Below are 16,549 nucleotides of genomic sequence, written 5' to 3'. Positions count from 1 at the left end.
CCAGAATTAGTCAACAGAAAGCACGTAATCTTCCATCAGGATAACGCAAGACCGCATGTTTCTTTGATGACAAGGCAAAAACTCTTACAGCTTGGCTGGGAAGTTCTGATTCATCTGCTGTATTCACCAGACATTGCACCTTGGGATTTCCATTGATTTCAGTCTTTACAAAATTCTCTTAATGGAAAAAATTTCAATACCCTGGAAGACTGTAAAAGGTTCCTTGAACAGTTCTTTGCTGAAAAAGATAAAAAGTTTTGGGACAATGCAATTGTGAAGTTGCCTGATAAATGGCAGAAGGTAGTGGAACAAAAGGGTGAATATGTTGTTCAATAAAGTTCTTGGTGAAAATAAAAAGTGTCTTTTATTTTTACTTAAAAAACTGAAGGCACTTTTTCACCCACCCAATAGTTGCAGGTGTACAACATAGTGATTCAATATCTATGTACAGTATGAATTGATTACCATGATAAGTCTAACAACAATCTGTCACCATACAAAGCTATTGCAATATTATTGATTATATTCCCTAATCCAGACTGTACATCCCTGTGACTTATTTCTTCTGTAACTCGTATCTCTTAATACCCTTTACCTATTTTGCTTATCCCCACACCCCACTCTCTTCTGGCAGTCACCAGCTTTTTGTCCATATCTATGAGTCTGTTCATGTTTTGTTTGTTCATTTGTTTTGTTTTTCAGATTCCACATGCAAGAGAAACCATATGGTAGTTGTCTTTCTCTGTATGACTTATTTCATTTAGCATAATACCCTATAGGTACATCCATGTTGCTGCAAATGGCAAGATTTTGTTAATTTTTGTGGCTGAGTATTATCCTATTGTATATGTATAAAAGTGTGTGTGTGTGTATGTAAATAATGCTGGAATGAACATAAGGTTGCATATATCTTTTCAGATGAGTGTTTTTGTTTCTTTCATATAAATACCCAGAAGTGGAATTGTTGGATTGTATGGGAGTCCCATTTTTAATTTTTTGAGGAAACTTTATACTGTTTCCCATAGTGGCTGTACCAATTTACATTCTCAGCAACAGTGTACCAGGGTTCCCTTTTCTCCACATTCTGGCCAAAATTTGTTATTTCTTGACATTTTGATAATAAGCCATTCTTAAAGGTATGTTGTGATATCTCATTGTAGTTTGATCTACATTTCCCTGATGATTAGTGATGTTGAGGATGTTTTTACATGCCTACTGCAATCTGTATGTCTTCTTTGGAAAAATGTTTATCCAAATCTTCTGCCCATTTTTTAATCCTTTTTTTTTTGATGTTGAGATTTATGAGTTCTTTGCCTATTTTTTTATATTAACCCCTTATCACATATATCATTTGCAACTATCTTCTATTCAATAGGTGGGCTTTTTTGTTTTGTTAGTAGTTTCCTTCATTGTGCAAAAGCTTTCTATTTTGATGTAGTCCCATTTGTTTATTATGCTTTTGTTTCCCTTGCCTGTGAAGGCGTATCCAAAAACACATTGCTAGGATGATGTCAAAGAGAATACTGCCTATGTTTTCTTCTAGAAGTTTTAGGGTTTCACATATTATATTTAAGTCTGTAATAGCTTTTGAGTTTATTTTTGTATATGATATAAGAAAATAGTCCAGCCTGATTGTTTTGCATAAAGCTGTCCAGTTTTCCCAAAACCAGTTATTGAAAATGCTGTATTTCCCTATTGTATATTCTTGCCCCTTTGTCCTAGATTAATTGACCATATAAGGGTGAATTCATTTCTGGGCTGTCTATTCTGAACTATTGACCTATGTGTCTGTTGTTGTGCCAGTTTCATACTGTTTTGATGTCTGTAGCTTTTTGTATAGTTTGAAGTCAGCAAGCATAATGCCTTCAGCATTCTTTTTCTTTCTCAAGATTGTTTTGGCTATATGCAGTCTTTTGTGTTTTCATATATATTTTAGGAGTCTTTGTTCTAGTTCTGTGAAAAATGTCATAGGTATTTTTATAGGGATTATATTGAATCTGTAGATTGCCTTGGGCGGTACAGCCATTTTTTTGTTGTTGTTGTTGTTTTGCCACCTTTAACTTTTAATTACTTTTTTCTTATTTCACATCTTTATTGGAGTATAATTGCTTTACATTGTTGTGTTAGGTTCTGCTTTATAATAAAGTGAATCAGATATATGTATACATATATCCCCATATCCCCTCCCTCTTGCATCTCCCTCCCACTCTCCATATCCCACCCCTCTAGGTGGTCATAAAGCACAGAGCTGATCTCCCTGTGCTATGTGGCTGCTTCCCACTAGCTATCTATTTTACATTTGGTAGTGTATATATGTCAATGCTACTCCCTCACTTCATCCCCTTCCCCCTCCCCATGTCCTCAAGTCCAAGTCGATTCTCTACATCTCCATCTTTATTCCTGTCCTGCCCCTAGGTTCATCAGAACCTTTTTTTTTTTTTTTTTAGATTCCATATATATATGTGTTAGCATACAGTATTTGTTTTTCTCTTTCTGACTTACTTCACTCTCTATGACAGACTCTAGGTCCATCCACCTCACTACAAACAACTCAATTTCATTTCTTTTATGGCTGAGTAATATTCCATTATATATATGTGCCACACCTCCTTTATCCATTCATCTGTCGATGGACATTATGTTGCTTCCATGTCCTGGCTATTGTAAATAGTGCTGCAATGAACATTTTGGTACATGACACTTTTTGAATTACAGTTTTCGCAGGGTATTTGCGAGATAGTGGGATTGCTGGGTTATATGGTAGTTCTATTTTTAGTTTTTTAAGGAAGCTCCATACTGTTCTCAGTAGTGGCTGTAGCAATTTACATTCCCACCAACAGTGCAAGAGGGTTCCCTTTTCTCCAAACCCTCTCCAGCATTTACTGTTTGTAGCTTTTTTGATGATGGCCATTCTGACATGTATGAGGTGATACCTCATTGTAGGTTTGATTTGCATTACTCTAATGATTAGTGATGTTGAGCCTCCATTCATGTGTTTGATGCAATCTGTATATCTTCTTTGGAGAAATGTCTATTTAGATCTTCTGCCCATTTTGGGATTGGGATATTGGGATATTGAGCTGCATGAGCTGCTTGTATATTTTGGAGATTAATCCTTTGTCAGTTGCTTCATTTGCAAATATTTTCTCCCATTCTGAGGGTTGTCTTTTCATCTTCTTTATGTTTCCTTTGCTGTTCAAAAGCTTATAAGTTTCATTAGGTCCCATTTGTTTTTTTTTGTTTTCATTTCCATTTCTCTAGGAGGTGGGTTGAAAAGGATCTTGCTGTGATTTATGTCATAGAGTGTTCTGCATATGTTTTTCTCTAAAAGTTTTAGAATGTCTGGCCTTCCATTTAGGTCTTTAATCTATTTTGATTTTATTTTTGTGTATAGTGTTACGAAGTGTTGTAATTTCATTCTTTTACATTCAGCTGTCCAGTTTTCCCAGCACCACTTATTGAAGAGGCTGTCTTTCATCCATTGTATATTCTTGCCACCTTTATCAAAGATAAGGTGACCATATATGCATGGGTTTATCTCTGGCCTTTCTATCCTGTTCCATTAATGTATATTTCTGTTTTTGTACCAGTACCATACTTTCTTGATTACTGTAGCTTTGTAGCATAGTCTGAAGTCATGGAGCCTGATTCCTCCAGCTCCATTTTTCTTTCACAAAAAATTGCTTTGGCTATTCGACATCTTTTGTGTTTCCATACAAATTTTGAAATTTTCCTTCTAGTTCTGTAAAATTGCCATTGGTAGTTTGATAGGGATTGCAATGAATCTGTAGATTGCATTGGGTAGTATAGTCATTATCACAATGTTGATTCTTCCAATGCAAGAACATGGTATATCTCTCCATCTGTTTGTATCATCTTTAATTTCTTTCATGAGTGTCTTATAGTTATCTACATACAGGTCTTTTGTCTCCTTAGGTAGGTTTATTCCTAGGTATTTTATTCTTTTTGTTGCAATGGTAAATGGGAGGGTTTCCTTAATTTCTCTTTCAGAAGTGATTTCTGTGCATTAATTTTGTATCCTGCTACTTTACCAAATTTATTGATTAGCTCTAGTAGATTTTTGGTAGCATCTTTAGGATTCTCTATGTATAGTATCATGTCATCTGCAAATAGTGACAGCTTTAGTTCTTCTTTTCTGATTTGGATTCCTTTTATTTCTTCTTCTTCTCTGATTGCTGTGGCTAAAACTTCCAGAACTATGTTGAATAATAGTGGTGAGAGTGGACAGCCTTGTCTTGTTCCTGATCTTAGAGGAAATGGTTTCAGTTTTTCACCATTGACAATGATGTTGGCTGTGGGTTTGTCATATATGGCCTTTATTATGTTGAGGTAAGTTCCCTCTCTGCCTACTTTCTGGAGGGTTTTTATCATAAATAGGTGTTGAATTTTGTTGAAGTCTTTTTCTGCATCTATTGAGATTATCATATGGTTCTTATTCTTAAATTTGTTAATATGGTGTATCACATTGATTGATTTGCATATATTGAAGAATCCTTGCATTCTTGGGATAAACCCCACTTGATCATGTTGTATGATCCTTTTAATGTGCTGTTGGATTCTGTTTGCTAGTATTTAGTTGAGGGTTTTTGCATCTATGTTCATCAGTGATATTGGCCTGTAGTTTTCTTTTTTTGTGACATCTTTGTCTGGTTTTGGTATCAGGGTGATCATGGCCTCATAGAATGAGTTTGGGAGTGTTCCTCCCTCTGCTGTATTATGGAAGAGTTTGAGAAGGATAGCTGTTAGCTCTTCTCTAAATGTTTGATAGAATTTGCCTGTAAAGCCATCTGGTCCTGGGCTTTTGTTTGTTGGAAGATATTTAATCACAGTTTCAATTTCACTGCTTGTGATTTTTCTGTTTATATTTTCTATTTCTTCCTGATCCAGTCTCAGAATGTTGTGCTTTTCTAAGAATTTGTCCATTTCTTCCAGGTTGTCCATTTTATTGGCATATAGTTGCTTGTAGTAATCTCTTATGGTCCTTTGCATTTCTGCAGTGTCAGTTGTTCTCCTTTTTCATTTCTAATTCTGTTGATTTGAGTCTTCTCCCTTTTTTCTTGATGAGTCTAGTTAATGGTTTATCAATTTTGTTTATCTTCTCAAACAAGCAGCTTTTAGTTTCATTGATGTTGGCTATTGTTTCATTCATTTGTCTTTCATTTATTTCTGATCTGATGTTTATGATTCCTTGCCTTCTGCTAACTTTGGGGTTTTTTTCTTCATTCTCTAATTGCTTTAGGTGTAAGGTTAGGTTGTTTATTTGAGATGTTTCTTGTTTTTGGAGGTAAGATTTTATCGCTATAAACTTCCCTCTTAGAACTGCTTTTGCTGCATCCCATAGGTTTTGGGTCATTGTGTTTTCATTGTCATTTGTTTCTAGGTATTTTTTTATTTTCTCTTTGATTTCTTCAGTGATCTCTTGGTTATTTAGTAGTGTATTGTTTGGTCTCCATGTCTTTGGACTTTTTGCACTTTCTTTCCTGTAATTGATATCTAGTCTCATAGTGTTGTGGTTGGTAAAGATACTTGAAACGATTTCAGTTTTCTTCAGTTTACCAAGGCTTGATTTGCGACCCAATATATGATCTATCCTGGAGAATGTTCCATGAGCACTTGAGAAGAAAATGTATTCTGTTGTTTTTGGATGGGATGTCCTAGAAATATCAATTAAGTCCATCTTATTTAATATGTCATTTAAAGCTTGTGTTTTTTGTTTGTTTGTTTGTTTTTTTGTGGTACGTGGGCCTCTCACTGCTGCGGCCTCTCCCATTGCAGAGTACAGGCTCCGGATATGCCAGCTTAGCGGCCATGGCTCATGGGCCCAGACACTCCATGGCATGTGGAATCCTCCCGGACAGGGGCACAAACCCGTGTCCCCTGCATTGGCAGGCAGACTCCCAGCAACTGCTCCACCAGGGAAGCCCCTGTGTTTCTTATTTAGCTTCATTTTGGATGATCTGTCCATTGGTGAAAGTGGGGTGTTAAAGTCCCCTACTATTATTGTGTTACTGTTTTATGGCTGTTTGCACTTATGTTATGTATTGAGGTGCTCCTACGTTGGGTGCATAAATATTTACAATTGTTTTATCTTCTTCTCGGGCTGATCCCTTGATGATTACGTAGTGTCCTTCTTTGTCTCTTGTAATAGTCTTTGTTTTAAAGTCTATTTTGTCTGGTATGAGAATTGCTTCTCCAGCTTTCCTTTGATTTCCATTTGCATGGAATATTTTTTTCTATCCCTCACTTTCAGTCCGTATGTGTCCCTAGGTCTGAAGTGGGTCTCTTGTAGACAGCATATATACAGGTCTTGTGTTTGTATCCATTCAGCCAGTCTATGTCTTTTGCTTAAAGAATTTAATCCATTTACATTTAAGGTAATTATCAATATGTATGTTCCTATTACCATTTTCTTAATTGTTTCCGGTTTGTCATTGTAGGTCTTTTCCTTCTCTTGTGTTTCGTGCCTAGAGAAATTCCTTTAGCATTTGTTGTAAAGCTGGTTTGGTGGTTCTGAATTTTCTTAGCTTCACTTGTCTGTAAAGGTTTTAATTTCTCCATCGAATTTGAATGAGATCCTTGCTGGGTAGAGTAATCTTGGTTGTAGGTTTTTCCCTTTCATCACTTTAAGTATGTTCTGCCACTCCTTTCTGGCCTGCAGAGTTTCTGCTGAAAGTTCAGCTGTTAACCTTATGAGGATTCCCTTGTATGTTATTTGTTGCTTTTCCCTTGCTGCTTTTAGTATTTTTTCTTTGTATTTAATTTTTTGGTAGTGTGATTAATATGTGTCTGGCATGTTTTTCCTTGGATTTATCCTGTATGGTACTCTCTGTGCTTCCTGGACTTGACTATTTCCTTTCCCATATTATACAAGTTTTATACAACTATAATCTCTTCAAATATTTTCTCAGTCCCTTTCTTTTTCTTTTCTACTTCTGGGACCCTATAATTTGAATGTGGTGCATTTAATGTCCCAGATGTCTCTGAAACTGTTCTCAATTCTTTTCATTCTTTTTTCTTTATTCTGCTTTGAGGTAGTTATTTCCACTATTTTATCTTCCAGGTCACTTATCCGTTCTTCTGCATCAGTTATTCTGTTATTGATTCCTTGTAGAGACATTTTAATTTCATTTTTTCTGTTGTTCACCATTGTTTGTTTGCTCTTTAGTTCTTCTTGGTTCTTGTTAAACCTTTCTTGTATTTTCTCCATTCTTTTCCCAAGATTTTGGATCATCTTTACTAACATTACTCTGAATTCTTTTTCAGGTAGACTGACTATTTCCTCTTCATTTTTGGTCTGATGTGTTTTTACCTTGCTCCTTCATCTGCTGCATATTTCTCTGTCTTCTCATTTTGTTGAACTTACTGTGTTTGGGATCTCCTTTCCTCAGGCTGCAGGTTCGTAGCTGCTGTTGTTTCTGGTGTCTGCCCCCAGTGGGTAAGGTTGTTTCAGTGGCTTGTGTAGGCTTCCCGGTAGAGGGGACTGGTGCCTGTGTTCTGGTGGGTGGGGCTGGATCTTGTCTTTCTAGTGGGCAAGGCTGCATCCAGTGGTGTGTTTTGGGGTGTCTGTGGCCTTAGTATGATTTTAGGCAGCCTCTCTGCTAATGGGTGGGGTTGTGTTCCTGTCTCACTAGTTGTTTGTCATGGGGTGCCCAGCACTGGGGCTTGCTGGCAGTTGACTGGAGCTGGGTCTTAGCATTGAGAAGGCGATCTCTGGGAAATCTCTCGCCAATTGTTATTACTTGGGGCCAGGAGGTCTCTGGTGGTCCGATATCCTGAACTTGGCTCTCTCACCTCCGAGGCTCAGGCCTGACACCAGGTCAGAGCACTGAGACCCTCTCAGCCACATGGCTCAGAAGAAAAGGGAAAAAAAAAGAAAGATAAAAATATATTTTTTAAATTATTAAGGTAAAAATAAAATAATAATAAAAAGAATAGAGCAACCAAACCAATAAACAAATCCATCAGTGATAACAAGCACTAAAAACTATACTAAGATATACATAAAAATCAGGAACAAATCAGTTATAGGCAGCAAACCCCCAAGTCTACAGTTGCTCCCAAAGTCCACTGCCTCAATTTTGGGATGATTCGTTGTCTTTTCAGGTATTCCACAGATGCAGGGTACATCAAGTTGTGGGGATTTAATCCACTGCTCCTGAGGCTGCTGGGAGAAATTTCCTTTTCTCTTCTTTATTCACACAGCTCCTGGTGTTTAGCTTTGGTTTTAGCCCCGCCTCTACAGGTAGGTCACCCTCAGGCATCTGTTCCCCACCCAGACAGGAGGCGGTTAAAGCAGCGGCTGATTAGGGGGCTCTGGCTCATTCAGGCCAGGTGTAGGGAGGGGTATAGTAGCTATAATTGGAATATAGGGTGAGCCTGCAGTGACAGAGACCTACATGACATTGCAACAGCCTGAGGCACACCATGTGTTCTCCCTTGATTGGGACCCTTGTAGTGGCGTATTGCACAGGCTCCCAGGGTGGGTGTGGATAGTGACCTGTGCTTGCACATGGGATTCTTGGGTGGCTGCAGCAGCAGCATTAGCATTTCATGCCCGTCTCTTGGGTCTGAGCTGGTGGCCCCAGCTTGCTCCTGTCTCTGGAGCTCGTTTAGATGGTGCTCTGAATCCCCTCTCCTCGCGCACCCTGAAACAATGGTCTCTTGACTCTTAGGCAGGTCCAAACTTTTTTCCTGGACTTCCTCCCAGCTATCTGTGGCACACTATCCCCCTTCAGGCTGTGTTCACAGAGCCAATCCCAGTCCTCTCCCTGGGATCTGACCTCCAAAGCCCGAGCCTCAGCTCCCAGCCTCCACCCACCCCAGCGGGTGAGCAGACAAGCCTCTCAGGCTGGTGGTAGGCACTGATCCTCTGTGGGAATTTCTCCATTTCACCCTCTGCTCCCCTGTTGCTGCACTCTCCTCCGTGGCTCCAAAGCTTCCCCCCCCACCCAACCCCCCTCTCTGCCAATGAAGGGGCTTCCTAGTGTGTGGAAACTTTTCCTCCTTCACAGCTCCCTTCCAGAAGTGTAGGTCCCATCCCTATTCTTTTGTCTCTGTTTTTTCTTTTTTCTTTTGCCCTACTCAGGTACATGGGGATTTTCTTGCCTTTTGGGAAGTCTGAGGTCTTCTGCCAGCATTCAGTAGGTGTTCTGTAGGAGTTGTTCCACACGTAGATGTATTTTTGTTGTATTTGTGGTTAGGAAGGTGAGCTCCATGTCTTACTCCTCTGACATCTTGAAGGTCCCCCCCCCCCATCATTTTAATAATATTAGTTCTTCCAGTCCAGGAGGGTGGTATATCTTTCCAATTGTTAGTGTCATCTTCAGTATCATTCATTAATGTCTCATATTATTTTGAGTAAAGGTCTTTTACCTCCTGGGTTAGGTTTATTCCTAGGTGTTTTATTTTTTTTTGATGCAATTGTAAATGGCATTATTTACTTAATTTCTCTTTCTGATAGTTTATTGTTAGTGTATAGGAATGCAACAGATTTTTGTATATTAATCTTGTATCCTGCAACTTTACTGAATTCATTTATTTGTTTTAATAGTTTCTTTGGTGGTATCTTAGGATTTTCTATATATAATATCACATCATCTGCAAACAGTGACAGCTTTACTTCTTCCTTTTCAATTTGAATTCCTATATTTTTGTCTGACAGCTGTGACTAGGACTTCCAATATTATGTTGAATAAAAGCGCTAAGAGTGGATATCCTTGTCCTGGTCTTAGAAAAAAATGTTTTCTCTTTTTCACCATTGAGTACAATGTTAACTGTGAGCTTGTCATATATGGCCTTTATTTGTTGAGGTATGTTCCCTCTATACCCAATTTGTGGAGTTTTTATCATAAATCGATGTTGAAATTTGTCAAAAGCTTTTTCTACATCTGTTGAGATGATCATATGATTTTTTTGTTCTACAACAAAAGTGAATAATTTTTATTAACATTTTGTTAATGTGGTGTACCATGTTGATTGATTTGTGGATATTGGATCATCTTTGCATCCCTGGGATAAACTCCACTTGATCATGGTGTATGATCCTTTGATAATAGTTTGTTGAGCATTTTTTGCATCTATGTATGTCAGTGATATTGGCCTGTAATTTTATTTCGGGGGTACTTTTATCTAGTTTTGGTATCAGGGTGAAGCTGCCCTCAAAGTTAGTTCAAAAATGTTCCTTCCTCTGCAATTTTTTGGAATAGTTTGAGAAGGATAGGTGTTAACTCTTCTCTAAATGTTTTATAGAAGTTACCTATGAAGTCATCCAGTCCTGAACTTTTGTTTGTTGGGAATTTTTTATTACTGAATCAATTTTATTATTGGTAATTAGTCTGTTCATATTTCTGTTTCTTCTGATTCAGGCTTGGGAGATTGTACATTTCTAGGAATTTGTTCATTTCTTCCATGTTGTCCATTTTATTGGCATATAATTGTCCATAGTAATCTCTTATGATCCCTTGTGTTTCTGTGGTGTCAGCTGACAATGAGTCAGCTCTGAGTTTTGTTGATCTTTACTCTTTTTTGTCTCTGCTCTGATGTTTATTATTTATTTTCTTTTACTAATTTTGGTTTTTCTTGTTCTTTTCCCACTTCCTTTGGATGTAAGGTTTTATTCTTTATTTGAGACATTTCTTATTTCCTGAGGTAGACTTTTTCCCCTATAAACTGCACTCTTTTAAGAACTTTTGCTGTCTCCCATAGATTATGGATCATTGTGTTTCTATTTCCTTTGTGTCCAGGTGTTTTATTTAAATTCTCTTTTCTTTTTTTTGTTCATATTTTTCTTCTTCCTCTACTCTATCTTCCAGATTGCTGATCTATCCTTCTGCATCCTCTAATATGCTGTGATTCCCTCTAGTGTGTTTTCCTTTCAGTTATTGTAGTCTTCAGTTCTGATTGGTTCTTTTTTATATTTTTGATCTCTTTTTTGAAGTTCTCAGTGAGTTTCATCCATTTTCTCCTGATTGCAGTCATCTTTATGACTATTTCTTTGAACTCTTTATATGGTAAATTGCTTATTTCCATTCTGTTTAGTTCTTTTTCTGAACTTTTGTCTTGTTCTTTTGTTTGGAAGGTATTCCATTGTCTCTTCATTTTGCCTAACTCTCTTTTTGTTTCTACCTATTATGCATATCAGCCACATCTTCCGGTCTTAAAAGAGTTACCTATGTACAAAGTACCCTGTGGGGCCCAGTGGTACAACCCTCTCTGGTCACCAGAACCAGGTGCTCTAGGGTCGTTCACTGGGTGGGCTGTGTGCACCCTCCTGTTGTGATTGAGCTGCAATTTCTGCAGGTTTACTGGGGGATGGTGTTGGCCACCAATGTGATCCTCTTGCTTTCTTTAATGAAAATATTCATTGGTATTTTAATTTAATTTATGAACTGGAGTCCAGTCAATATTGAATTTTCTAAGTCTTACATTTTATTTGGTGAAGAATATAAATGCTCATTTTTAAACAAAGAATTGCTAATATCATATTCCATGTATGGAGTGTTCAGTTAGGTCTAGGCCTTGGGGAGAACAAGGGATGGATTTAGAACACATGGCAGCAATTTTGTGACCAACTTGCTATCATCCAGTAAGAGAGAGAAGAGTTGCAGCAAATTAATTGAATACAAAGTAGACTGTATTATATAACTTGAGTGGTTCATGGATTATTTTGAGAACTTAAAGGAAGATCAAACTGTTTCTAGTTGGCAGTCAGGAAAAGCTTTGCAAGTGAGCTAATAATTGAGTTGGACTTTGGAAAATATAGCAAATGTGAACTTAGAAAAAGTCTGAGTAAGGACACTTGAAGGATGATAGATAGATTAAGAAGAAGCACAAAGGGAGGCAAACACAGGTGATGGTTTGAAAATTGGGGTTACAGTAGCCCTCCCTGATCCACAGTTTCACTTTCCACAGTTTCAGTTACCCACAGTAAACTCTGGTCCAGAAATGTTAAACAGAAGTTTTCAGTAATTAACAACTCTTAAGTTTGAAATTGTAGGTCTTCTGGGTAGCATGATAAAACCTGGTGCTGTCCTACTCTGTCCTGCCTGGAATGTGAATTAGCCCTTTGTCCATTGTATTCTGCCCATTAGTTACTTGGTAGCCTTCTCAGTTACCAGATTGACTGTCATGATATCACAGTACTTGTGTTCAAGTAACCCTTGTTTTACTTAATAATGACCTCAATGTGCAAGTGTAGTAATGCTGGCAATTCAAACATGCCAAAGAGAATCCATAACACGTTTTCTTTAAGTGAAGATGTGAAAGCTTTTGACTTAATAAGGAAAGAAAAAAATTATATGCTAAAGTTGATAAGATCTAAGAACAAATCTTCTCTCCATGAACTTGTGAAGAAGAAAAGAGAAATTCTTGCTAGTTTTGCTGTTGCATCTCAAAATGCAAAAGTTACGGCTATGGTGCATGCTAAGTGCTTTGTTAAGATGGAAAAGGCATTACATTTGTACAATAGGGCATTTTGAGAGAGAGAAATAGACCAAATTTGCCTAACTTTTATTACAGTATATTGTTATAATTGTTACATTTTATTATTAGTTATTGTTGTTAATCTCTTAGTGTGCCTAATTTATAAATTAAACTTCATCACAGATATGTATGTGTAGGAAAAAACAGCAAATACAGGGTGTGGTACTCTCCATGGTTTCAGGCATCAACTGGAGGTCTTGGAACATATTCCCTGCAGATGCAGGGGACTACTGTACTTCAGTTTTATTAAAACATAGATGGGTGGTACAACCACTAGGGAGACAGTATAGAGGTTCCTTGAAGAACTGAAAACAGAGCTACCATATGATCGAGCAATCCCACTCCTGGGGATATATCTGGAGAAAACCATAATTTGAAAATATACGTGCACCCTAGTGTTCACTGCAGCACTATTTATAACAGCCAAGACATGGAGGCAACCTAAATGTCCATCAACAGAGGAATGGATGAAGAAGATGTGGTACATATATACAATGGAATATTACTCAGCCATAAAAAAGAACAAAATAATGCCATTTGTAGCAACATAGATGGACCCAGAGATTATCATACTAAGTAAAGTAAGTCAGACAGAGGAAGATAGAAAGACAAATATCATATGATATCATTTATATGTGGAATCTAAAAAGATGATACAAATAAACTTATTTACGAAACAGAAACAGACTCACAGATTTGAAAACAAACTTATGGTTACCAAAGGGGAAACGTGTGGAGGAGGGATAAATTATGAATTGGGGACAAACATATACAGACTTCTATATATAAAACAGATAATCAACAAGGACCTACCATACAGCACAGGGAACCATACTCAGTATTTCCCTATATGGGAAAAGAATCTGAAAAAGAATGGATATATGTATACGTTTAACTGAATCACTTTGCTGTACACCTGAAACTAACACAACATTGTAAATCAACTATACCCCAATATAAAATAAAAATTAAATTAAAAAAAAGGAAGGTCTAAAGAGAAATTCTAGGGGAAAAAAGGTTAAATATATACATGAGAGGCAGTACTCAGGAACCAAGTATTTAGAAAGAATAAACTCTAACCCCAAATTTTCTACTCACCCCTGACACTGTGCTTGGTATTACCAATTGGAAATATGTATTTGACAGGAAAGGGAGAACAGCACATGTAGAAGCAGGGAGGATGGGCATGATAGAGTTTGGGCTACCCAAATTTTTCCCCTAGATCAAACTTCTTAATAAAACACAGTAAAGCAGGAATGCCTTTTTAATACTCTTACAGGTAGAAAGAGTATAAAGCAAATTCTGGAATGGTGATTACTTGCAAACCAATGTCAATGGAATTGCTTGGAGTGTTGAGTGTTTATTTTTGAAAGATGCCCAATGAAAGGAAAAATCAGAATGCAATTTCAAGAGGAGAATAGGTTTTGTGAACTCTGTCATCACTTCATTTTGCCTCTATGCAAAGAAAATTTTATCTTATGTTCCAAGTCACAGTACATTTGTCCTCAGATAGTTTTATGCCATAGTCACCACCACCAATTTTCTGTCAAAATGTTTACGTTATCTGTGGGTCTGTTTCAGAAACTGACAAAAATTGTTAGGCTGAAGGAAAGAAATTTCAGTGAGTTTAGTACATGCTTTGGCTTCCTTACCAAATTCAAATGTTGCTTGCAAATTATATGACATTGCAATATTATGCCAGTTACATCATTTAGAAGATCTATTTGAGAATATCAAATTTAATTGTTTTGTTCTTCAGATGTTTGCAGACATTGACTTTGGAGAAGGCTCTGATTGGAGATTTCATTAAACTGGGGAAGTTCACAGGTAAGACAAAATGTTTCCATTTCTCTCTCTTTTTTTCTGACTTTTGTTGCAGAGCCATCCATGTTTATGTTGATTTTCCTATGGGGAGTGATTTATTTCAGGCTAACTTGTGATGAATATCTTTTTCATGATTAAAAGGAGTGCTTTTTAACCTTAGGCTATGGCAGGATATAAAACAGAAATGAAGCCTAAGATTGACTTGTTTGCTTTTTAATCCTTTTTCCCCTCTACAATTTTTTTTTAATAAAAATTCAGTAGTTCTCAAGAACTATAGTTTGGATAAATCAAATTTCTTCGTTCCGAAGCCCAATGTTTAACACTGGCGATGACATGAACTGTTGAATAGACTCAAGGGAGTTGCTTATCTGAGTATCTATTTAATCCTGACTGTGCTTGTTCACTGTTCACATGCTATAACCTTGGGCATATATCTCTTCTTATCAATACAAGGAGGGACTCTTCCATTTGGGAACTTATGGAACAACTAGAAATAATTAATAGCACCCTTTATGTTTGTATATGAGATTGGTCCATGTTCTATTTTGTATAGAATATCTTTAATGGTTTTGTAATCATTATTGTATGTTTCTTATAGAAGAAACCATGTGATTTATTTGGATAACCTAAAAGCAAATTCTGTTTGCTTTGTTCATTAAAAAAAATGTATTAAGTGAAAGGAGCTAGACTCATATCACAGAACAATAACATACGTGTTTCAAAGCGCTAATTTAAGCAGAAATGCATATGACAAATTAGTACATATGTGAGAATCAACGGAAATGTAGTTCCAGTTTAAAATTTTTATTCCACTTTTCTACATTAATTAACAGTGAATAGAGCAGTGTTTCTTATACTTTTGCCACATTCTTTGGATTATATTTGATTCTGGCCCACATTATCTATTGTATTGTCTTATTCAATAGATATAAGAGGACTTCCAGAGGACTACTACTATGGGTATTACTTACTAATTGCTGAGATGCCTCTGACTCTGATTGTTCAGGGTTCAGTAATTAGCATATGGAGGTATTCTACCTCTGGTGTGTTTCTACTGTCCTGGATCTCTTTGATTCACTTCTGAATTTCCGGTGCAGTTAAGTCTTGATATAAATCTTTTCAAATACACTCTAATGACTGTAAAAGTTCTTTGGAGGTTAGAATTTAACATTCCCAGAAAAAACTATCTTCCGAGGGCTCCATTTATGACCCTTCTTCGTCTTTCAAGAACCCTTTTGTCTCTGCTTACTTCCTTACCTGTCATCACCTGAGCTGTGGAAGGTTGCAAGAGAGAAGAGGGCTAGAGTTGCCAGCTTTAGCAAACGAGAACACCTGGGAGGGGCAGAGACTGTTTCTGGTGGCACCTCTGAGCTATCCGTTAGATACCCAACTGGAGATGTTGAATAAAAATTAGATATCTGGACTTTTTTTTTTTTTAAGATTTCCAAAACAACAAAACATTTATCTTGAGATTTGAGAATAATGGGAAAATTAAGTAATAGGAATTGGACCCTCATGGGGGTCTTCTGAGAAATCGGAAGCACCACCCTCTTCTGCAGGTCTATGCTTCTCCAGTTTAGCAATCAATTCTTTCACTGGATTGAAGACGCCATTGGTCTGCTGGTCACAGACATAGCAGCCCCGGGTGGGGCGGAAATGCTGCAGCGCACAGCTCTCGCAGAAATAATGCCTGCCCTTGGTGACAACTGGGTTTTGGAAGGTCTGTCGACAGATGAAACACTTGAATGGTATTTCCTCCTCATCACTTCCCACTTCATAGTTTTCGTCCTCATAGACACCATTAGCGATCCTCATCAAACTCACGTTCGATCTGCCACCCATGCTTGTAATCTGAATTGTCCTGGAGGAATTTGCAGCTGTCTCTGAAGCCGCGAAAACCAGTCTCCTTGTAACCCATTGAATTCAGATATTAGATATCTGAATCTGGACATTGGGGAAAATTTCTGGTCAAATTGGGAGCCATTGGAAGATTAAAGGCGTGAAACTAGATTAGAGGACCAAGCGACTGAGTTGAGGTAAGGGAACCAAACATTAGCTCTGGACAAAAACATAGAAGGTTTAAAATATGTGTAACTAAGTTAGTTCATTATGTGTTATAAACCTGTAAAAGTCTGTGTATTCATATTGGCCTAAAACCTTATTTTCATTTTATTCCGCTTTGGGAAAATAGAGGATCAACTTAATTTGGATTTGCCTTCAGTAC

At 37.2% G+C, this 16,549-nt stretch overlaps 1 protein-coding gene and 1 pseudogene across 1 annotated transcript; one reads left to right on the top strand and one right to left on the bottom strand.

Moving 5' to 3' along the window:
- Window positions 1–15,732, top strand: part of LOC101280237 (alpha-endosulfine-like) — a 32,619-nt pseudogene extending 16,887 nt beyond the window's left edge.
- Window positions 15,733–15,749: 17 nt separating this feature from the next.
- Window positions 15,750–16,237, bottom strand: LOC105748246 (E3 ubiquitin-protein ligase RNF113A-like). Its single transcript, XM_012534867.3, has one exon. It carries the CDS (start codon window positions 16,165–16,167, stop codon window positions 15,817–15,819), a length of 351 nt encoding a protein of 116 aa, XP_012390321.1. The 5' UTR covers window positions 16,168–16,237; the 3' UTR covers window positions 15,750–15,816.
- Between the last annotated feature and the right edge of the window lie 312 nt (window positions 16,238–16,549).

Source organism: Orcinus orca, chromosome 13 (genome assembly GCF_937001465.1).
Source record: "Orcinus orca chromosome 13, mOrcOrc1.1, whole genome shotgun sequence".
NCBI classification, from domain to species: domain Eukaryota; kingdom Metazoa; phylum Chordata; class Mammalia; order Artiodactyla; family Delphinidae; genus Orcinus; species Orcinus orca.
This window is presented reverse-complemented; position numbering and strand designations above follow the sequence as displayed.